Source organism: Pongo abelii, chromosome 7 (assembly GCF_028885655.2).
Source record: "Pongo abelii isolate AG06213 chromosome 7, NHGRI_mPonAbe1-v2.0_pri, whole genome shotgun sequence".
Lineage (NCBI taxonomy): Eukaryota > Metazoa > Chordata > Mammalia > Primates > Hominidae > Pongo > Pongo abelii.
The window spans coordinates 20428753-20453445 of record NC_071992.2 but is presented as its reverse complement, the minus strand read 5'-3'; the positions used below and the strand labels follow the sequence as shown (position 1 = coordinate 20453445).

General features: G+C 38.3%; 1 protein-coding gene across 11 annotated transcripts in view; it reads left to right on the top strand.

Annotated features, from left to right (window-relative positions):
* PSD3 (pleckstrin and Sec7 domain containing 3) overlaps positions 1–24693 on the top strand; it is a 727754-nt gene that overhangs the window by 603928 nt on the left and 99133 nt on the right. For all 11 annotated transcript variants that reach the window (XM_054561279.2, XM_054561280.2, XM_063726550.1 and 8 more), the window contains one exon: positions 22674–22867. In XM_054561279.2, coding sequence (XP_054417254.2) covers positions 22674–22867 — 194 coding nt within the window. The remainder of the gene's footprint in view (positions 1–22673; positions 22868–24693) is intronic.

The window sequence follows — 24693 nt, the reverse complement described above, 5'->3', positions numbered from 1 at the left end:
AATATGCATTGCCAATTCTCATTTTACACCAAGTGTCTTACCTACTTTGGCTTTATACAAATAAACCCAGATACAAGTAAAACCTACCTTGGTTTTATACAAGTAAACCCAGAGTATCCTGTGGTTTTTTGGTACTCAGTGTGTTCCTATTCTGCTTTTAAAATGGTTGCTCTACCTGTAGGTAATTAATTATCTTTTAATTTTTTTTTTCTTTTTTGAGGCGGAGTCTGGCTTTGTCGCCCAGGCTGGAGTGCAGTGGCGTGATCTTGGCTCACTGCAAGCTCTGCCTTCCGGGTTCACGCCATTCTCCTGCCTCAGCCTGCCAAGTAGCTGGGACTACAGGCGCCCACCACCACACCCGGCTGATTTTTTTTGTATTTTTAGTAGAGACGGGGTTTCACAGTGTTAGCCAGAATGGTCTCGATCTCCTGACCTCGTGATCCACCTGCCTCGGCCTCCCAAAGTGCTGGGATTACAGGAGTGAGCCACCGCACCCAGCCTTAAATTTATCTTTTAAAAAGTAACATTCTAAAAGAAAAATCTGCTGATGAATAGCATGTATTCCAAAATTTAATACAAATGGTTTTGGTATCATCCATTTATTTTAATTATCTCCTTCGTATCATCATAGATCATGGCTTTCCAGGTTTATTTCCTATGATGCTAATCATACTAGGACACTGATAGATACTAAGCACAAAACAACAACAGCAACCAAAAAAAGGTTCTCTTGAATAGAATAAGCTTAGGAGATAATGGATTGAATAAAGCTATTTTATTTAAACTGCAGAACTTCTAGGAGCTTATCCAATGCCAATGTGTGTTATCAGTCCCCAAGAGAGGAATAGAATGTGTAATGTTTCCTGACTCTCTTTGACAGTAAAATATAGTGTTTCAGGGTAGATACTTTGAGAAATACTATTAAAGATGAGCTACACCTAGGTCTACGTAGAATAAGACCACTCTTGTTAAAATTTCACTAATCAATATAGCAGTTCAAAATTTTAATTTTTATAAAATTATTGTGGAAGAATATGAAATTTTTAATCACATTATCAGGAAATTAGGTCAAAATGTGTTTTTTGTAATTAGAACTTCGTGGATTTTATTTTTTATTTTTACTAAGTATTCGTAAGTATTGTTTTACCACGTGACCTAACACAGCATTCTACAATGAACTCGGGTTTACAGAATCATAACTTGGGAGATAAAATTTGTTCTATCATCTGCACATTGGAGGAACATAGGTTAGTAGTTGACTATGTATTACATATAATGTGCAGGAATCTATTTTTGAAGTATCAGCACCACTTGAATTGCTTCTCCTCACTGTAGAGTCATATGGTCCTATTGCAAGTTAGGGAGTCAAAAGTTAAGACTTTAATATTTGCATATATATATATGGCTTATGTGTCTGTATGTATATACATGATGAGACTCATTTAAAGGCAGCGTGCCATTTCAAGGAAAACTGATTATTAAGAATTCATGGTCTACTATCAAAGGTGATCATTCTTCTTTAGGCTTATTTCTCATGAACAAAAGTGGGTTTCATAAAAAAATTTTGTGAAGGATATAGTCAGAATCTTGCTGAAATGCAAAAAGGACATCCTGACACATGTAGAATATGCAGTCTAGAGAAAATATATAAAAATGGCATCATCGTGTTCACTCTGGGCAAGGGAATACATTGAAGATTCTTTTATGAAGTTATTTTAAAAAACAAATACATATACTCTTGAGGACCTGTTTTGTAAATCTAGGTTTTTTTTTTAATCTGTTACAGCAGATTTTATTTATTCATTTATAGGTAGTCGGAGTTTGATGCAAGAAAGCTGTATCTTGCGTGTTATCCAAGGTGGAGGGGCGGGAGTTTACCCAGTAACTGGCTTCTTCTTGTGAAGTTAGCAGAGCATCTTGTTCAGAAGCCTGGATTTCAGAGTCAGATAAATTTTGGTGTGAATTACAGCTTTTTCATGTAGTAGCTGGTTCACTGACCAAGTTAACCTGTAGTCCTCAGTTTCCTCTTTTGCAAGACTGAGCAATTATTGAGTCTCATGTAAACTTCAGGATGACACTGTGAAATGTTCGAAAACACTGAACATAAAGCAAGTTGCCCTTCAATTGACGCCTGATGCTGTAGCTTTCAAAGCCACAATTTCTTTTTTTTGTCTCCCTTGTTCATATGCATATACATAGACTACATTTTTATACTTTATCAAGAATTAGAAGATACGATAGTGGTTATCATATAATTAACTTTCTATCTTCACCTATAAAATGAAGGAATTGGATGAAATGATCACAAGTATTTTTTCTAGTTCTAATATACTGTAAATTTCTGAGTTTTACCATATTTCAATGTTTCCTCCTGTGGAAGAAGTACTGCTCTGTCAAGCAGATATAAAACAAAGGGATTATGAGTCAACTAAGTCTTGGAATAAATGCTAGCTCAAACAGAATTAAACAGATCTCTCTGTTACTAGCCTGTTCAATCAACGTACATCTTGAATTTCTGCAGGAGAAATTTGAATTTAAAAACCTGATGTACATCTTGAATTTCTGTAGGAAATAAATGGCCAATACCCCAATTTATTAAATCACTGAGTCTTATTTTTATCTTAAAGCATGTTTTAACATCTACTAAAACTGGTGCTTTTTATTTAGAACACACTTCTGAGAACACTGACATGTATCACAGTGTATGTGATCCTTTAAAAAAGGAACTAAGCAGCCGGGCACGGTGGCTCATGCCTGTAATCCTAACACTTTGGGAGGCTGAGGAGCGTGGATCACTTGAGGTCAGGAGTTCGAGACCAGCCTGGCCAACATGGTGAAACCTCATCTCTAATAAAACTACAAAAATTAGCTGGGCGTGGTGGCGTGCACTTGTAATCCCAGCTACTCGGGAGGCTGAGGCAGGAGAATTGCTTGAACCCAAGAAGCAGAGGTTGCAGTGAGCTGAGATCATGCCACTAAAACCCCAGCCTGGGTGACAGAGTGAGACTTGGTCTCAAAAAAATAAAAAAACCTAAGCTCTTTCCTTGATAAATGTATATGTACACGGATATAATTATTTATAACACTGTGCTCTCCCATTTCTCCCATACCTCTCTAACTAGAGTTTCTCTGACCCATTTTCCTCGTATTATCCGTTAGTGTTAGACGGACACTTAGAATTATCTTCTTCCAATGTAGTCTCCTCCTCAGCAGTTGCAATTCACTCTTAAAACTTCTTCTGCCATTTCTGTAAAAATTCTTCCTACATATATATATATACAGCTCTGACCTCTTTCCCAAGTTTCAATTCAGTGTTTACATTTTCCTGCAGGATGTTTCTGCTGGCACTTAGCACTCATCGTCTGTCTCCAAACTTGTCGTGTGTGCTCCATTTCTATTAATGACACCAGCGTTTCCGGCTTACCTGGATTTTAGCCTTTACATCATCTTTGACACCCTCCCACGCCACCACTTCCAACCCCTGCAGAAATGGCTCCAAACAGCATCTTTCCTCTTCACTCCTGCCACTCTTTTGTTTTTCAACAAGGGCTTCCGTCTCCAATCTTCCCTGTACTTTAACCTCTGTGAAGTTCCTATGTGCTGTAAAACTTTAATTAGGCCCTTCACATTCTGCCAATAATTGATTTTGTTCTCCATTCGGTGTTCGTGAAGTCACCTCTGCTGGGAACTTGTGTCCCATAATCTTTTTATGTTCAAAGCCTGTCATCCTTCACAGTCCAGCTCCTATTCCATCTGTTTTCTTGAAGTTTTTTCTGATCTTGCTAACCAGAAGTATGATCTCAGCCTTAAGCTTCCATTTTACTTTATCTAATGACACCAGCAGTTTCTCTACCCCATTATGGTTATTTGTAGTAATGTGCCATTAGATTGTAAGCTCTTTAAGGAAATGATACATGTCTGGATTTGTCCCTTTATCTCCTCTGTTGCTGATCATAGTGTTTATATGTAATGAAGGCTCCATAAAAGGCTATAGAAAGGATGTTAATGGTAATGAAGGAACCACATTTCTTAAAAGATAAGCCTACAAGTGTGTAGTTTAGAAAACAGTTACAGGAGAGGTGGTGATGGTGCAAAATTTGTAGGATAATGCATGGAAGACTTCCACAGGAGGCATCTTGATGTGGATGTTAGGCCCTTAGAGGAAATCACGATAGGATTATTGAATGTTAGAACCGGAGAATGTTATAACTGTTATAAACCTTATAGGTTTTCATATCATTGGTTTTCTGACTGGGTTCAGTGTAACCTTGGGTTACAGGGAGATGCCTTGGGGCCTTACCTGAGAGTGTGAGTGAAAATTGTGGGGGACCCAGTTCTGCTTCCTTAAGTATTATGCCTAGTTCGACTGATCAAAACAGCTCTACTTTTATCTCTTTTGAATATATGTATAGGGTTCTATTTAATATTTTTAAGGTATATGTTCTTTAAAAATTTTTTGAAAGATACTTATCTAGTCCAATGTTCTTACTTTATATATGAGGAAAATTAAGTCAAGAAGTGTTCATCAATAGGTCCAAAGTCCAGTGTAATGGGAAGGCCAGGATTTTTCCCAGCTGTTACAGCCTCCTATGGCACCACCATGCTGCCTGGCATCTCTGTAGCCACCCTGTCTTATAAAGTCTTTGAAGAGCAGAGATTGAGTCTGAATGTTTCTGTGCTAGCCTTTGATACAGTGCACATTAAGAGAATTTTGTATCAATTTGCTAGTTTCATTAAATGCTCATAGAATTACTAGAGTTTTTCCTTAAGTTAGTAGCAAGGATCATTTATTTATTCATCTCTTCTGCAATCTCCATCCAGCTTCTCCCGTGCCTGGCCCAGTGCTGTGCCCTAGATACAAATATGAATAAGACACAGATCCTTGCCTAATGAGAACACAACATGAGATTGAGGGGAGAGGGAGGACTGTACAAAGATAAAAATACAAAAATTGTAATGAAGAGTGCAGTGAGTCAAATTGACTTGTGGAAGGTCTCAGCTACATCATACAGGACCATGACCGTTTGCCTTTCCAAGTTCCTTTGCTCAATTGTTTATTATTAGTGAAGCATCTGTTTGTTGAACTACTTGCGTCATGCAGCCTGCTGATAATTTGGGGAGAACAAAACTATACAAGGCATTGAGGCATTTTTCTTGGCTTTAAAAAATTTCCAGTCTAAGTGATAAACAAAATGAGTAATTACTCTTTGTGATTGGGATGGTGTAGGATGAGGTGAGTTGAGGTGGATATGGGAGTTTATATCTTATGTTGGAATTGTTTAAAATGTATCTGCATGAGGATCTTCAGAAAATACAACAATTAACACAAATAGGAAAATAAAATAAGTTCAGTATTGTCTATTAGGAAAATTACTGTTCTTCTCTTCCATCCTTTGACCTTCATGTTTATTGCTGCTTTCTACAACAGTGTTTACAGATTGTAAGAAATCTCCCTGTTTTAGTCTGTTCTTGCACTGCTATAAAGCAATACCTAAGACTGGGTAATTTATAAAGAAAAGAGGTTTAATTGGCTCACAGTCTGCAGGCTGTACAGGAAGTATGATGCTAGCATCTGCTCAGCTTCTGGGGAAGCCTCAGGAAACTTTCAGTCATGATGGGAGGCAAAGAGGGAGTCAGCACTTCACATGGCCAGAGCAGGGTGGGGTGGGAGTGCCACACTTTTAAACAACCAGATCTCACAATAACTTACTCACTATCATGAGAACAGCACCAAAGGGGGAAATCTTCCCCCATGATCCAATCATCTACCACCAGATCCCACCTCCAACAGTGGGAATTACAATTCAACATTAGATTTGTGTGGGAGCACAGATCCAAACCATATCATTCCATCCCTGGCCCCTCCAAAATCTCATGTCCTTCTCACATTGCAAAATACAGTCATGCCTTCCCAACAGTCCCTCAAAGTCTTAACTCATTTCAGCCTTAACTCAGCCTTATCTGAGACAAGCCTAGTCCCTTGTGCCTATGAGCCTGTAAAATTAAAAACAAATTAGTTACTCCCAAGATACAATGGGGGTACAGGCATTGGCTAAATACTCCTGTCCCAAAAGGAAGAAAGCAGCCAAAAGAAAGGGGCTACAGGCACTGTGCAAGTCCAAAACCCCGGCAGGACAGTCATTAAATCTTAAAGCTCCAATAATAACCTGCTTTGACTCCATTTCTTATATTCAGGGCACACTGATGTGAGGAGCTCTGCCCCTATGGCTTTTCCAGAGTTCAGTCCCTGCGGTTGCTCTCATGGGCTGGCGTTGAGTGCCTATGGCTTTTCCAGATGCAGGGTGCAAACTGCTGGGGGTTCTACCATTCTGGGGTTTGGAGGATGGTAGCCCTCTTCCCACAGCTCCACTAAGCAGTGACCCAGTGGGGACTCTTTGTTGGGGCACCAACCCCACGTTTCTCTTCTGCACTCCCCTAGTAGAGGTTCTCCAGGAGGGTTCCACCCCTGCAGCAGATGTCTACCTGGATATCAGGCTTTTCTGTACATTCTCTGACATCTAGGCAAAGGCTGCAAAGCCTTAACTCTTGTACTCTGCATACCCATAGGCTTAACACCATGTGGAAGCCACCAAGGCTTATGGCTTACACTCTCTGGAGTGGCAGCTTGAGCTGTACCTTGGCCCTTTTAGCCACAGCTGTAGCTAGAGTGGCTGGGATACAGGAAGTAGTATAGGGCAGTGAAACTTGCCTGGGACTGGCCCATGAAGCCATTCTTCTCTCCTAAGCCTCCAGGCCTGTGATAGGAGGGGCTGCTGCGAAGGTCTCTGAAATGCCTTTGAGGCATTTTCCCCGTTTTCTTGCTATCAGCACTTGCCTGCCTTTTAGTAAAGCAAATTTCTTCAGCCTGCTGCAAATTTTCACATGGCCAGGCTGCAAATTCTCCAAACTTTTAGATATAAGTTCCGGTTTCATGTCATTTATTTGCTCGCACATATGAGCATAGGTTGTTAGAAGCAGCCAGGTTACTTCTTTAATGCTTTGCTGCTTAGAAATTTCTTCTGCCAGACACCCTAAATCATCACTCTCAAGTTCAAAGTTCCACAGATCCCTAGGGCAGGGGCACAGTGCCTCCAAGTTCTTTGCTTATGCATAACAAACATAACCTTTGCTTTAGTTCCCAGTAAGTTCCTCATTGCCATCTGATACCTCCACAGCCTGGACTTTATTGTCCATATCATTATCAGCATTTTGGTCAGAACAATTTAGGAAGCCTCTAGGAAGTCTCAAACTTTCCCTCATCTTCCTGTCATCTTCTGAGCCATCCACAATCTTCCAGCCTCTGCCCATTACCCAGTTCCCAAAGTTGCTTCTACATTTTCAGGTATTTTTATAGCAATGCCCCACTTCTTGGGACCAATTTTTCTGAATTCGTTCATTCTGGCACTGCCATAAAGGATACCTGAGACTGGGTAATATATATAAAAAGAGGTTTAATTGGCTGATGGTTCTGCAGGCTATACAGGAAGCATGGTGCTGGCATCTGCTCAGCTTCTGGGGAGGCCTCAGGAAACTTTAAATCACAGCATAAAGTGAAGGGGGAGCTGGCACTTCACATGGCTGGAGCAAGAGGAAGAGAGAGAGGGGCCATGTGCCCCATACCTTTAAACAACCAGATCTCATGATGACTTAACCCACTCACTCACTATCATGAGAACGGTACCAAAGGGGGTAATGCCCTTATGATCGAGCCACCTCCCACCAGGCCCCACCTTCAACATTTGGGATTACAATCCAGCATGAGATTTGAGCGGGGACACAGATCCAAACCATTATCACTCCCTTATCCTAGTTTAAAAAAAAAAAAATCATGTATTGCCTCATTTTAATAAAGTCAGCAAAAAAAAAAAACAGTTTTAAGTAATGAACTTCTGGATTCCCTCTGCACTTGTGCACCCTCCGTGTTTTAGTTACAGCAGCATTGGCCTTGCTTGTCATTTAGCACATTTGTTCTTTTTAACTCTGGATAAGCATTTTACAACTTTGCATCGTGGAATAATCTTTCCTGCAATTTCATATTGCCCTACAACTCATTTTATAACAATAACAGTTTAAAACATTTGCTGTATTTGCTAATAAGTTAAACTATTTCCCGTCTGCCCTCACATATTAAATTGTTCTGGCTAATTAGGTGAGGTGGTAGCACATTGACATCTTTCTGTCCTTCCAGTCATGTGTTATGATAGCCCTGAGCTTTAGAAAGTGTGGTTTTAAATACCAACAGTTTGTAGTTTGGCTTTTCATTTCCTTGTTGCAAATTTAAATCATGACTGGTCTTTTCAGGAAATCAGTGCTGCCTCTTTGTTGGCTGATTTGCTGAAATTAGGAAGTAGAGAAAACTTTCCAAAGATTTCCTCCCACTTCTTTGCCGTTATGTTTAACACTGTCCATGAAGGTGTGAGTGTGTGCATGTACATCTCTGTGTGTATTCTTGGGGGATGATAGAGGCAATGGGATTACTATTACCTGTTTTTTATGTGGGCACCTTGATTCTTCATTCAACCCAATGGCCTAAATATGAAATTGGTAAGTACTTCCAAAGTCTCTTTGTTTTGTGAACTCTTAAGAAAACTCTTTTTCCAAGAAAAGAAGCCTTCTAGGGCTCTTTTACTTTCATTATTTGATTCCCTTTGCATGTTTTACTTAACTCAGCATTGGTTCTCATTTCATTTTAGGTAATAATACATATTAATTAAAATGTAATCTCAGTTGTTTCTCTGTGGGAGATGGTAATCTCATAAGGACAAATAGTTTTCTTTTCACCCAAGAGTTTTTCTATTAGTTTAGACTGATTTAGTTGTACCACCTTATACTTTTTAATGTAATCTGTTGCCTTTCATTTAAGTTTTTCTTTTTTTGTTGTTGTTGTAATGCTTCATTTTGTTTATTTGCCAACATTAGAATCAGCCATGAAGAAAAGTTGGAATTCCTTGTGTGTACTTTTTAGAATTGGACTTATATCCTAATGAAAAGAGTTCTTCCTAATTTTAGTTAAAATATTTTTTACCTTGATATAAAATTATTTGATTTTCTTTCAAAAAGATAACTCATGGTAATTTCCTTTTTTGCAATGACTTACTATGTTAAATAACTATATATCATTAATCCCTAGTGAATCTAGATATATAAAATTGTTAATCAGAGTAGTGTTTTTTAATAGTAGATGTAGATTAATGAAGGAAAACTTTTATTGCTCGAAAAGGTTATTTGGGATGAAGACATTTATGAGGGAACTTTAAAATGAAAGTAATTTTCATTTTAAACTTTAATATAACCATCTATAGGTTAGCAATGATTACTAACAAGAAAACTAAGGCAAGAAGAAGTTGCTATTGTGCCTCTTGAAATACTAGAATAACATTCTCAGCGTCATTGCTGTCTGTGGGACTATACTCACATTCCTAACACGGCAGAAACTACATGATACTGGACTCTTGGTAAAATATTAAGCTGGACAATGGTATACATAAAACAGATATTTTAAATATATAACCAAAAATTTAATTTGAGTGTGTGCAGAGAGAGGTAGGGAGCTTGGCATTTAGGGTCATAGGTAGAGAGAACTCACCATGGAAAAATTAATAAAATTATTTGCACGAGATATTTGACTATAAAGAAGGAATAATGCATTCATTTATTGTTGGGAGAAACAGAAGGAATAAAACTCAGTTCTGCACTTGAGGTGCTCATACAATTAAATGTCTTTTCTAGATACTCATTACACCTCATTGAAATTGTAGAATGAGATTTAATGTTCTCATTGTCATTGCTATCTGTTTCACTGTACTCAAATTTCTAACATGGCAGATACTGCGTCACGCTGGACTCTTGGTAAAATAATAATGCTAATCTTAGTCCTGGCATAACAAACTTACAAGACAATCTATATGAAGAATAACTAAGGTTAAATCTATATATGTATAGTGGTTATGTAAAGGATATTATTGGTTTGATTGTTCTATTTATATTCAGCGAAGATACCCTGACTGTAAGAAAAGAAACAGAAATGCCATAGTTATGAAAAATTGACCATTAACTTGAGGGAAATACTGAACTAAAGAATTGAGATCACTTAATTTTGTTAGCTATTGATTATTAGAGTTTTCTACAATAAAGTGTTTTTAATTTAAAAAATTGTTAGCTAAAAATGATATTGAACATGGATCAATCTTCTGGATTTTGGTATTTAAAGGAAAAAGATTTTCAGTGGTTAGAATTAAGGAAGACTCTTGCTATGGTGTCAGCGTGTCCCCAGAGTTCGTGTGTTAGAAACTTAATCCCCAATGCTGTGTTAGGAGGTAGCACCTAATTAGAGACTGTTAGGTCATAAGGGAAAAGGGCTCTGCCCTAATTAATGGATTAATGTTATCAAGGGAGTGGGTTATCGTGAGAGTAGTTTTGTTTTAAAAGCAACTGTGATCCCCAACTTGCTCTCTTGCGCTTTCTTGACCTTCTACTTTACTAGGAGAAGGGCAGCAAAGCGCAAGAGAGCAGGTGGGAGTTAGAGAAGACCCCAGCAAGGAGGCCCTCACCAGATACAGGCCCCTTACTTGACTTTGAACTTCCAGCCTCCAATATGCTAAGAAATAAATCTCTGTTCATTTTAAATTATGCAGTTTGTGGAATTCTGTCATAGCAACCCAAAACAGACTACGACAGAAGATTGGTACCGAGAATTAGGGCTGTTGCTATAACAATAAGCTGAAAATGTGGAAGGGGCCTTGGAATTGGGTAATCCATAGAAGCTGGGACAGTTATGAAGTGAATGCTAGAAAAAGCCTAGATTGCTGCAAATGGAGCATTGTGGGCAGTTTGGTGAGGGCTCAGGAGAAGACAAGAAATTTAAGGACCATCTGGAGCTTCTTAGTCATTACTTAAGTGATCATGATTAGAATGTTAGTAGAAACATGGATAGTAAAGTCCATTTTGATGAGGTCTCAGGTAGAAATGAAGAGCAAGGTATTTGAAACTGGAATAAAGACGGTCCTTGTTACAAAGTCACAGAGAACTTGGCTGAATTGTATTCTTGCCCAAGGGCTTTAGGGAAGGCAGAATTTATGAGCAAGGAGCTAAGATATCTGTTGCAATAAATTTCAAAGCAAAATATTGATGGAGCTAAGTAGCTACTTTTAACCACATACGGTAAGATATGCGAGGAATGACTTAAAGTTAGAATGACAATTAAAGGAGAAGCAGAAGAAAGATTTTGAAAATGTTCAGCCTGGCCTTACAAAGAATGATAAAGCATGTTTGGGAAAGCAAACCACAGTTGTGGCCAAGCAACCATTTGCAAAGGATATTGATATGGATACAAGAGATCAAGACAATGGGAGAATGACCCCCAAATACATTTCAGAGATCTTTGAGGCTGCCCATTCCATCACAGTCCCAGAGGTCTAGGAGGGCAGAATGGTTTCAAGGGATGGGCCCAGGGTGCTCTCCACCAGAGCCCCCTCAGTTCTCTGCTCCCCACATTCTGGCACAGCATTCCTTGGCCACCCCAGCCATGGTGTAAGCAGGCCTAGCTACAGCTCAGCCCACTGTTCTAGGAAATACAAGCCATAAACCTTAGCAGCATCCATGTGGTGCTAATTATGCAGGCACACAGAATGTAAGAGCTGTAGAGGCATGGCTTTCTTTACCTAGATTTCAAAAGATGTCGTGGGGTATTCCATGACAGCTGCTGGGTGGTCTGAGCCCAGTGAAGTCATAGGATTGGGGCTGCCTGAGGCCTTGGGGGCCCAACCCCAATTCCAGTGTTCCCAGGATTTGGGACATCAAAGGAAACTATTCTCCAGCTTTAAGTCTTAATGTTGTTTTCCCTATTTGGTTTTAGAGTTGGGTTTTGTTCATTCTTTCTCTTGCCTATTTCTGCCTTTTGGAATGGGAGCATCTATGTCTGTCTCACCATAGTATTTGAAGTAGATAACTTGTTTGATTTCACAGGCCCACAGCTGGTGGGAGATTTGCCTAAGGATGAATCATGCCTCAAATTGACCTATATCTGATTTAGGTCAGAGTTTGGACTTCGGACTTCTGAGTTGTTGCTAGAAAGAGTTAAAACTGGGGTCATTGTAATGAAATGAATGTATTTCAGAGGCCACAGACAGAATACTGTGGTTTGAATATGTCCCCCAACCGTTAGGCAAGGCTTCATAAGAGGTGCTTAGGTCATGAGGGCTATGAATGGATTAAGGTTGTTACTGCAGGAGTGGGTTTCTTATAAAACCAAGTTCACGGCCCTCTTGCTCTCTCACACTTTCTTGCCCTTGCACCTTCCACAATGGGATGACATAGCAAGGGAGTCCCTCATCAGATTCAGGACCCTTGACTTTGGACTTCCCAGTCTCCAGAACTGTAAGAAATAAGTCTCTGTTCATTATAAACTACTCAGCCAGTGGAATTCTGTTTTAGCAACACAAAATGGACTAGGACAGCTCTCTCATATGGCTCTGTGAAATGTAATTTTATCAAGAACCTGAAGCATATCTCATACTTAATCTGAGCTCACACTTAAGATGTAAGTACTTGTTTTCTCAGCTGAACTCAGGTGTATAGGAAACTGGAAAGATTTGCCACCCAGTTCTTAGCTTTAAAAGGCCAAATTTAAAAAAAAAAAATACATTGTTTGCTTCATGTCTAAGTGGCATCTCTCTTGATAATGAGATTGAGATAGATACTTAGAAATTCTAAGGGTTTTATTGTGAAAAGCTTACATATTTCTAAATATGATGAAAGTGATATACTTTACAAATATTGTTATCTTCGTTTCACATTATCTTCAACTTCAGAATATTCAGAGCAGACAGGTTGGTGAGCAGATGGAATGTGATTATGTTAGTAGCCTACTTGTCCTAAAGCATTTTTAGAATCACTGAGGAGCAAAGAATTATGGAGGCTGGGATATAAAGAAAGCATTTTTCTTAGTATGCTAAGGATAGAGAATTTTATCTCCTCTGTATCAATTGCTAAGTGCTTGATGTTTGATGAGGAATGATACAAGATGAAATATAATAAATACAGTTTCTGAATGATTTTTAATATGTATATGAGGAACATTTTAGACAGTAGTTGTTTCACTGAGCATTTACGTACTCGTACATTATAATTTATACATATATGTATTTTTTTAAAGGTGAGAAAATTTAGCCAGATCAAGAATACTGAAGGAAGTTATTTTTAGTTGCCCCTTAAAAATTTTCCAATAGATCTTTTGGGAATACCTAACATCTGGCTTGACCCCAGCGTATTTTCAGAAACTTTTTTTAACCATTGGTTAAGTTTGTCTTGGTTTGGAAAGCATACTACAATCATTGTACATATGGTCAGATCCTTTATTTAGAAAGCCAAGTTACTAGCCTACATCTTTCTCATATCTGGCAGCATTTTTCTTGGTATTAAAAGGCTAGTGATGAAGCCTAACATTTTTAATAAAGCATAGTCTCTTTTTTACTTTTAGGATTCCTGTGTCAAAATAAGGTATTTTTAGAGAATAGAATGTAATTCATATTTTCAGCAGAATTTTAAAATTTAACTACATGCTTTCTTTTTTATTTTTGGTAAGTGACAAAGATCCATTTTAAACTCATCCTGCCTCATGGTATAATGTGATGTGGTATAATAGAAACCCCATGATAACTCAGCACATTTTTTATAAGTTCTTTCTTTGCTTTATTTTCCTGCAGTCATCTGATCACAGTATTGAGATGTGAGCTACCTTAGTGTTCTGCCCCTGCATTCAACCACCACCTTTATTTTTTAAACTGCTTTATGGAGGTGTAATTTTTATACCATAAAATTCACCCACTTAAGTGTACCAGTTTTGTGCTACACCAGTGTTTGTAACTTTGCACAGTTGTGTAACAACCACCATAGTTTATCACCCCATTTTCATCACCCAACAAGGATTTCTTGCATTTATAATTTAGCATGTTTGATACAGACTCTTCCCTCCTCTCTGATCCTGTACTGCTTTGTACACAACTCTGTGGAGACATATAGTATTTTATAAAAAATGTATTACCCAATATTTTGTGTATCTGTTTCCCCTACTGGATGACGAACCCCTCGAGGGGTCTTAATCATCATGATATCAGCACTGCCTAGCACACACTGCCTGGCAACTTAGAGCTCCTTTCCATCACTAGTCAGCTGGCCCTGATGCCCAGGGATACCAGTTCCCAAGCATTGCTTCCTGGAGGAGAGCAGGGACTTGGTAACATCTAGCTTCTAGGCTGGTTGTAAGATGAGGAGATTAAATTACAGGGATCATGGTAATGATTGCCGGTACAAGGTGGAGTTTGTGACCTGATTTATGTCCCCTATCCTTCTGTAATGTTCTGGCTAAAGGAGTGTATACACAGAGCAGAGTGCTGAGTGAAATCAAGTCAAGCCTCTGCTGTGTAATGCAAAGTGCAAGACACCCGCAGAAAGTTATACTGGAGAATGTGATTGGGACCTGAGTGGCCACCAAGCCTGCTGAGCCTGCCAGCTTAACCATATTACAGGCTGTGAAATCAGAACTAAAGGAGCAGAGGTGAGCTCTGCCCCAATGCGTTTGCCACATAGTAAGGCAAAAGGGATAGAGTGGTTTACCTGATGCCAAAGAAGTAGTGGGGGCAAGTGTCAAGTTTCTCTTTTGAGACACTCAAAGGTAGGTCAGTGGGGCTAATTAGTTCTGCTTCCTAAATAGAGAGGAAAGAACAGGGGTTTCTTCTGCCATCTTCCCTCCAGTCTTGCTAATGTATTAGTCCGTTCTCATGCTGCTATAAAGAACTGCCCAGGACGGGGTAATTTATAAAGGAAAGAGGTTTAATTGACTCACAGTTCCGCAGAGGTGGGAAGGCCTCAGGAAACTTACAGTTATGGCAGAAGGGGAAGCAAACACGTCCTTCTTCACATGGTGGCAGGAAGGAGAAGAATGAGAGCCAAGTGAAGGGGAAGGGCCTTATAAAACCATCAGATCTCATGAGAACTTAATATCACACAAGTAGCCTGGGGGAAACTGCTCCCATGATTCAGTTACCTCCCAGCGGTCCCTCCCATGACACGTGGGGATTACGGGAACTACAATTCAAGATGAAATTTGGGTGGGGACACAGCCAAACCGTATCACTTAACAATGTATGCAGTTTTGTTGTTGTGGAGGGTTTGCATGGTAAAACTTGGGGTACCTGCTCCATATCATAGGGGAGAGGCTTTTTGCAGTATTTAGCCTAAACTTACCAGCATAGGTTTCCATTTAGGGTCAATGCTATGGAGACACATGGAATATCCTGATCTTTTGTTGTGGTTATGTATTGGTCTATATCAACAGAGTTCTACAATCATGGAATACTAGAACTAGAATGGATTCAAGACCACAGTCTGCTTCCAAGAGCTGTTTTTTGAAACTGAATGGGGATTCCAGAGACCTTTCTACTCATCCTGGGCTCCCACTCCCTGGACAGGCTTTGCATGGCTTGTATTTACTGACTTAGAGCAAGCTTCAAATTTTACATATGAGGAGGCTGAGATCTAGAGAGATGCTGCAGCTTATTCAGGATCACAGTGAAGTTTATGGAAGAGCAAGTACTGAGACACAGCTGTCCCAGTTTTTCTTCTCTAGGGCACACTCCCATCTGCAAAAGTGATAAAATTAATCTGAAGCTGTGGTGAGGTAGCATCTAAGTATATCTATTTCCTTTGGCTGCCATAACAAAATGCCACAAATGGGCTTTAAAAACCCAGATTTATTGTCTCATGGTTCTTGATCACTGAGATCAAGGTGAAAATAGGGTTGTTTCCTACTGAAGGCCATGACGGAGAGTCTCCTCCGTGCCTCTCTCCTAGCCTGTGGTAGCTTCAGGGTCTTCCTTCTGTATGTGTGTGTCTGTGTCCAGATTTCTTCCTTTAATAAGGACATCAATATTGTTGGATTAGGGCCCACTCTTTAATCTTATTTCCAAACAAGGTCATATTCCTAAATGCTGGAAGTGAGTACTTCAGTTTCTCTTGTGGGGACTGAATTAAACCCATAACACTAAGACTAGAGCAATAAAAGGGAAATGGGGCACAATGGTGGACTAGGAAGCTCCAGGCCCTTGTTTTCTTAGGGAAACATTCCATAAGCAAGTAAGACCATCTGAAAGAACTTCACATGTGCTCTGAAAACCAAAGATGTACAGCAACCAGGCAAACTCTGAATAAAAAAAAAGCCACATTTAAAACAGTAGGAAACTTCAAAGCAATGTTACTTGCCCTTACCCAACTCCCTCCACAGCATGGTATAGCATAGTCCTTAGGAAGCAGCCCAATTACTTACTCCCTCTCTTGGGATGCAAGGAAGAGAGTGGGACTTGATAACAATATTCTGGCCTGTCTGTAGGCTGCCCACGTGACTGGTTTCTATTTTGCCTAAAGTAGGGATCAAAGAGGGGAAGGTGTCGTAGTTTGGATTTCAGACTGGCACAAGCCACGGAAGGCAGTGGTCAATGCCATGGCACCTGATTCTGTAGTTTCCCCCATTATACATTCTTGAAACCTTTCCCAGAAATCCAGTTGACCTTAGCTACTTGGGATTTTTTTCTGGGCTGTTTTTATACCAGTATCATGCTCTTTTGGTTACAGTAACTTTATATTTTGCAGTCAAAAAGCTATGCCTCCAGCTTTGATTTTTTGCTGAAGATTGCTTTGGTTGTTTGGAGTAGTTTCTAGTTTCCTACAAATTTTAGTATTTTTTCTATCCCTATAAAAAATGACATTGGAATTTGGTTACTAGGTATATTTTAACAATATTAATTCTTCCAGTTCATTAACATGGGATTTTTTTCTCCATTTATTTGTGAATTTTTCAGTGTTTTATGGTTTTCAGTATACAGATCTTCACCTCCTTGCTTAAATTTATTCCTACTTGTTTTTTGTTTGTTTGTTTTTAATGCTTTTGGAAGTGGGATTGTTTTCTTAATTCTTTGAGTAGTTAGTGTACAAAAATGCTACTCATTTTTTATATGTTGATTTTTTAATCTAAAACTTTACTGACTTTAGCAGTTCTAACAGTTGTCAGGGAAGGGTAGTTTTTACGGTTTTTCTATATATAAGATTCTGTCAGCATCAGAGACAGTTTCACTTCCTTTTTTTTTTTCTTGCCTAATTGCTCAGCCTAAAACTTCCAAAACTATGTTGAACAAAAGTGGTGAGAGTGGGCATTCTTGTCTTGTTCATGGTCTTAGAGGAAAAACATTCCACCTTTGACTGTTGAGTATGATGTTAGCTGTGGGCTGTAACAGTACTGAATCTTTTTTTTTTTTTTTTTTTGAGATGGAATCTCGCTCTGTCGCCCGGGCTGGAGTGCAGTGGCGTGATCTCAGCTCACTGCAACCTCCACTTCCCGGGTTCAAGCAGTTCTCTGCTTCAGCCTCCCAAGTAGCTGGGATTACAGGCACCTGCCACCACACCGGGCTAATATTTGTATTTTTAGTAGAGATGGGGTTTTACCATTTTGGCCAGACTGGTCTTGAACTCCTGACCTTGTGATCTGCCTGCCTCGGCCTCCCAATGTGCTGGGATTACAGGCATGAGCCACCATGCTGGGCCCAGTACTGAATCTTAATGGTGATAATAGAATAATCAATTTGAAGGACAGAAATCTTTCTTCCAGATTGATTCTGATCTATGAGAGACTGGCAGTACTGTATTTTTATATTTTTATTATGGTATTGGTTGTAAGTACAAATAGTTTTTCATTGTAAAAATAAAATATAGAAACTAGAAACAACTCAGTATCTTTCAGTAGATGAATAGATAAACAAACTGGCACGACCATAAAATGAAATGGTACTTTACAGTGGTAGCGAACAAACTATCGATTCACATTACAATATGGATGAATCTTAAATGCATTTTGCCAAATGCAAGAAACCATTTTATATGCCATTCTGGAAAAGGCAGAACTATAGGGATGGAAGTCAGTTGCCAGGAATTGATGGGAGAGAGGAGCTGGCCAAATAACAGTGTGAGGGAATTTGGGGGGTGATAAGACTGTTCCATTTGGCATTGTGGTGGGTACATGACTCTATACATTATCTAAATCCTTAAATCTGAACATCACAAGAAATGCATTTTCAAAAATGCTTATTTTTTAAGAAAATCAGTCAGGATATGATAAACACAAAGTAGAATTCAGACTATAACAAAGGAATGTGTTTTTCACCTAACCATTGTGATGAGAGTGAGAAAAAAAGAGCTCACCCATAACTTTGGAAAACAGTGTAAGACAAAAGAAATGTACACAATCACTGTACTCTAGTATATAAATTTGTTCCTCACATGGGTGTAGGCTAGCAATTTTGGAACTCTTTTATATGTTTACTAAGATTGAACAAATCAATATGTTGCAGATGATGAGAGCCAGTTTTCTCACTGTTGAAGATGTACAGATAAGCAAGTGGGAGAAGGCTGGAATGAACCTTGTGCTGGCTTAGGTTTGCTGATGTTAATATGAATTAATTGGGATGGTTGGATGGATACACAAATAGAGATGTGTGTATACACGTGAGTGTACTTATATATACAGTCATACATCACTTCATAACTGTAATATGGTCTGAGAACTCTGTCATCAGGCGAATTCATCATTGTGTGAACATCATGTGTACTATATGGTATAGCCTATTGCTCCTAGGCTATAATCCTGTGTAGCTTGTCACTGTGCCAAATACTATAGGCAGTAGTAACACAATGGTATTTGTATATCTAAACAGAAAACAAACAGTAATCAAAAAATGAACAGTAACAAATATGGCATTAAAGATTTTTTGTAAATGGTATTCCTGTTTAGGGCACTTTACCATGAATGGAGTTTGCAGAACTGGAAGTTGCTCTGGGTGGGTCAGTGACTGAGTGAGTGTTGAATGGATTTGAAAGCCTACGGCATTACTACACAGTACTGTAGACTTTCTAAACACTGTACACTTAGGCTACAGGAAATTTCTTTTTAAAAACGTTTTCTTCAATTATAAATTAACTTCAGCATACTGTAACTTTTTTACTTCATAAACTCGTTAGTTTAGCTTTTTGACTTTTTTGTAATAACAGCTTAAAACACATTATACAGCTGTACAAAAACATTATATCCTTATTTTATAAGTGTTTTCCTATTTTTGAAATTTTGCCTTTTTTACTTTTAAAAACTTTTTTGTTAAAAATTAGAACACATAGGACTTTATAGGCTAAGAGTTTAAATAATAAAAATAATTAGAACACAACTACACACGCTGGCTTAGGGCCACACAAGGTTGAGGATCATCAATGTCACTGTCTTTCACCTCATGTATTGTCCCACTGGAAGGTCTTCAGGGGCATGCATGAAGCTGTCATCTCCTATGATAACAAAGCCTTTTTTTTTTTTTTATTTTACTTTAAGTTCTGGGATACATGTGCAGAACCTGCAAGTTTGTTACATAGGTATACATGTGCCACAGTGGTTTGCTGCACCTATCAAACCATTATCTAGGTTTTAAGCCCCACGTGCATTAGGTGTTTTTCCTAATGCTCTCCCTCCCCTTTCCCTCCACCCCCCGCCCACAGGCCCCAGTGTGTGATGTTCCCCTCCCTCTGGCCAAATGTTCTCGTTGTTCAACTTTCACTTAAGAGTGAGAACATGTGGTGTTTGGTTTTCTATTCGTGTGTTAGTTTGCTGAGAATGATGGTTTCCAGCTTCATCCATGTCCCGGCAAAGGACATGAACTCATTCTTTTTTATGACTCCATAGTATTCCATAGGGTATATGTGCCACATTTTCTTTATCCAATCTGTCATTGGTGGGCATTTGGGTTGGTTCCAAGTCTTTGGTGTTGTAAATAGTGCAAAGCCTTCTTTTGGAACACCTACTGAAAGACTTGCCTGAGGCTGTTTTACAGTTAACTTTTTTTTTAATAAGTAGAAGTAGGATACTCTAACACTGAAAAGCATAGTATGGTAAGTACTAGACAATGGGATTTTTTTGGCTGCATTATAATTTTACAAGACCATGGTTGTATATTGTATGCTGTCCATCGTTGACCACACATTGTTATATGATACATAACTATATCTCCCTAGCTTTGTCTGTTGAGAGGACCCCAAAGCAGTGAGCACACCTAGCCCCTAGATTTGGTTTCTAAATGCTATTCTCTAATAAGAAGAACCAAGGCTCCTTGGAGAAGTGGTTGATTTCAGGGCCAGGACAAGGAATATTGAAGATGAGCTTGGAGGCATTTTGTGGTACCTGAAAGTAAAGAAGTACATTAGAAGATGAGGCATGTTCACAGGACATAGGAGCACACCTTATTATAACTCCCAATGGCCAAAGCTGCAAAAATTTAAGCAACAAATTAAATAACAATAGTATTTGATTATAACCTAAAGAATAAAACAAATATCCATGTGTCCATACTTACAGAAGAATTTCAATTAATGAATGTAGAATAAATGAGGGAACCATTAAAACACCGTAATAATAATTGTTACAAGATAAAGTTAGTGGGTAAAGGAGAATCACAATATTTGCATAGTTACAAGATATCTCCCCAAAAACACTTACAAAGTTAAATAGTAATTTTACTGTAGAGAAACCTGTGGGACACTACCTTCACCAAGTGATCATGGTTAATTCTAACCAGTAATAAAACTTGTATCCCCTGGACCTAAAGCACTGAGAAAGATGCATCACCTATATGGAATCTTTCCCCAAAAAATGCATAACCTCTATCCAGTCATGAGAAAACATCAGAAAAACCTAAACCTCGGATATTCTACAAGATAACTGACCAATACTGTTCAAAGTGTCAAAGTGTCAAGGTCATAAAGGACAGGGAGAGACTGAGGAACTGTTACAGACTGGAAGATGCTAAAGAGACATGAGAACAGAATGCACTGTGGGATCATGGATAGGATCCTAGAATAGAAAAAAAATAAACTAGCGAAATCCAAATAAAGCCAAGTTTAATTCATTGTGTTAAACTTATGTTAATTTTTTAGTTTTGAAATTTTTTACGATAGTTATTAATATATAAGATGTTAACGTTAGGAGAAGCTGGGCATAGGCGAATTCTGTCCTTCACAAATCTAAAATTCTTTCAAAATAAAAGTAAAATACCCGTTTCTTCTAAGAGTCCAGTTTTGTTTTCACTTATCTCACAATTACTGATAAAATACTAAGAGAGAAAAAAAAAGGGCTGTTTTTCTCTGATTACCATCATTATCAAACACTTCTGGTTTTGTGATATATTTAAAATATATTGTGGTTATTTGTAAACTATGAATCTGACAAAAGTCTAATATCCAGCTTCTATAAGGAACCTAAACAATTCAACAAGCAAAAAACCAAATAACCTTACTAAAAAAGTAGGCAAAGGACATGAGCAGACTCTTCTCAAAAGAAGATATACAAATGGCCAACAAACATGAAAAAATACTCAACGTCGCTAATCATCAGAGAAATGCAAATCAAAACCACAATGAGATACCATCTGACACCAGTCAGAATGGCTGTTATTAAAAAGGCAAAAAAATTAACAGACGCTGGTGGGGCTGCAGAGAAAAGGGAACACTTACACATCATTGGTGGGAATGTAAATTAGTTCAGCTACTGTGGAAAGCAGTTTTTAAGTACTTTGTTAGAGTACATAAAAAAGAACTACCATTCAAATCAGCAATCCTGTTACTGGTTATATACCTAAAGGAAAACAAATCATTCCACTAAAAAGACACATGCACTTATAGGTTTATTGCAGCCCTATTTACAGTAGCAAAATCATGGCATTAACCTAGATGCCCTTCAATGGTGAATTGGATAGAGAAAATATGGTACATACACACCGTGGAGTACTATGCAGCCATAGAAAAAGGTTGAAATCATGTCCTTTGCAGCAACATGGGTGCAGCTGAAGGCCATTATTCTAAGCAAGTTAATACAGGAACAGAAAACCAAATACTACACGTTTTCACTTATAAGTGGAAGCTAAATATTGGGTACACATGGACATAAAGATGAGAACAATAGATGCTGGGGACTATTTTTATGGCGGTTGAGAAAGTAGCAGCTGTCACATGCCAAAGCACTGTGCATGGCATACCCATTCTAATCCATAGTAGCTTTACCTGGGGTTTTAATATTAGGGACTAGCGTGGTTATTTGGGAGATATTGTTTACTATTGTCCATTGGACTGACTCTAACACATTTGCTGTTTTCTGTACACCTAGTTCTATGCTAGACCCTGTAGAAATACATAAGTCAAAATCATGATTCCTGCCAATAAACTCCCACTTGTTTGAAAGAAGACAAACGTGAAAGCATTGTAAAGGGTGAAAAGACCAATGACTTTAGAGATTTTATGATTGTATCTTCATTATCTCTTCATCACTAAATCTGTGGCCTTGTATATTTAAACTCACTGAGTCTATTTCCTTATCTGTAATAGAGGATATTAATATCAGTCTTATAAGATATTGCCATGATCATTAATACCTGGCACATAGAATACATTTAACAAATGGTGTGTGTCATTATCATGGTAGTGGTTGTAAAAAGTGATAGACCATTGGAATACAATGTGGTTTTTTTACAGTAACTTACTTTTTTCTTTGAATATTATGGTAGGTGCTTGACTCAGTCTTTGTGCTTTCTCCCTTTTAGAGATGACGAAGAGAAAAAAAAGTCTCCCTCAGAAAGTACTGAGGAGAAAGCTAATGGAACACATCCAAAGACCATCAGTCGTATTGGAAGTACTACTAACCCATTTTTGGACATTCCTCATGATCCAAATGCTGCTGTGTACAAAAGTGGATTCTTGGCTCGGAAAATTCATGCAGATATGGATGGAAAGAAGAGTAAGTATCATGTGCTGTCATTTTCTATTTCATTTATTTCATCTTTATGCTCAAAATTTAAAGGGAATTTATCTGAAAGTCAAGGATGAAAAAATTATGTTTATGTATAGACATATTCTTGAAATTTGATAAAGCCTCTAACCCTAAATTAAAAATCCAATGTGGCACCTGCTCTTCTCTAAGCAGAATTATAGAACTTTAGAAATGGAAAACTCTTTACAATTTATTCATTCTCTATCCATTCATTTATTTAGTCATGGCTTCAACAAATAATACTGGCTACCTACTGTGCCAGGCACCAGAAATACAGTGGTGAGCAAGAGGGACAAGTTTTCTGTCTTCATGAAGTTTACATTTCTGGTGGTTGAGGGAAAGGTTGAATTTGCAATGTATAGAAAAATTAATGGTGTAAGGTTGCAGAGACAAAGGATGGAGGGAGGGAATTCATATCCAGTGCATATGTGGAATGACTGGCCTTTGAGAAGGTGGACAGGTGAGATGTAAGAGAGCATAGTATAATTAGTTTTGGGAAGTTGAAGTAGCCCAATTGGATGGCTTCTGACTTTTCTGTGAAGTATGAGGCGTGATTATCTTGATTAATGATGGTGTTTGGAGTTTGAGAAGAATAGAGCATGCTTATATAGTTAGAATAGTCTTTGCAGAGTGAAATAGCAATTTGGTATAGTTGAACAGAGTAAGATAAGGTGACATGTTTGCTCAGAATTATCTTTGGGGTGAAGAGAGGGATAGTACCACTGTTTCTATCTGTGGCTGGATCCTTTTTCTTAATGTGTTAGCATATTCTATTAGCTTACATCAAGAGAAACATTGCAGTGGAGTGGCTTTGACATGGACTTAGCAATGCTGAACACATTTCTTAATGTTCCCAAGTTCTTTAAGAGCACATCCACCGTATTTTCTGTGCACCTTATATACTAGGTTACTAGACTACTTAATTTTATCTCACAACATTGTATCAGAACTCATATAGTTGTGACAACAAGTCAATCCATCTTAGAAAAAGGGCACACCTGAAGATGGATTGTCACCAGGACGTACTCTCCATTTCTATCTCTGCATGATTTTTTGTGTCAGCATTATTCTTTGGAATGAGGTCCTTTATACATGGTTATTAGCAGCGCTATAGATCATGTGTTTAATTTTGACACCAAAGAGGATTGTTCTTCTTCCCTAACTTCTAATTTAATCTGTTCTAGGACAGGATTCTGACTTGTATCACTGAGAGGATGGAATATTATGATTGGCAGCCCCCACTTGCTTGCAATGACAAGAGGAATGAGATACTGGTCTCAGAGAATGGGAGTTCTTGGCACACAAAGCAATAGATACCCATTTGTTTCTTTCAATGTGCAGACATACCCTTCTTCATACATTGAATAATGCTTTTGCCAAACATTGCAGTTTTCCTTTTACAACCACAAATATACCACCTCTCTATAACATGCCTGCCCAGCTGCAGCTTCTGTCTCCAAGGCTAAGATTTGTTGATTGTGTTCATTCCCCTCAGTCAGGTATAGATGGCACTTAAATCTATAGGCTAAGTGAAAAATAGGAAAATACCGTTGTCCCTTAATATCTGTAGGGGATTGATTCCAGGGCCTCTCACAGGTACCAAAATCCAAGGACACTCAAGTCCCTGATATAAAATGGCATAGTATTTGCATATAACTGATGCATATCCTCCCATATACTTTAAACTATCTCTGGATTACTTATAATATCTAATACTGTGTAAATAGTTGTTATGTTGTATTCTTTGGGGAATAATGACAAGGAAAAAAGTCTGTACATATTCAATACAGACA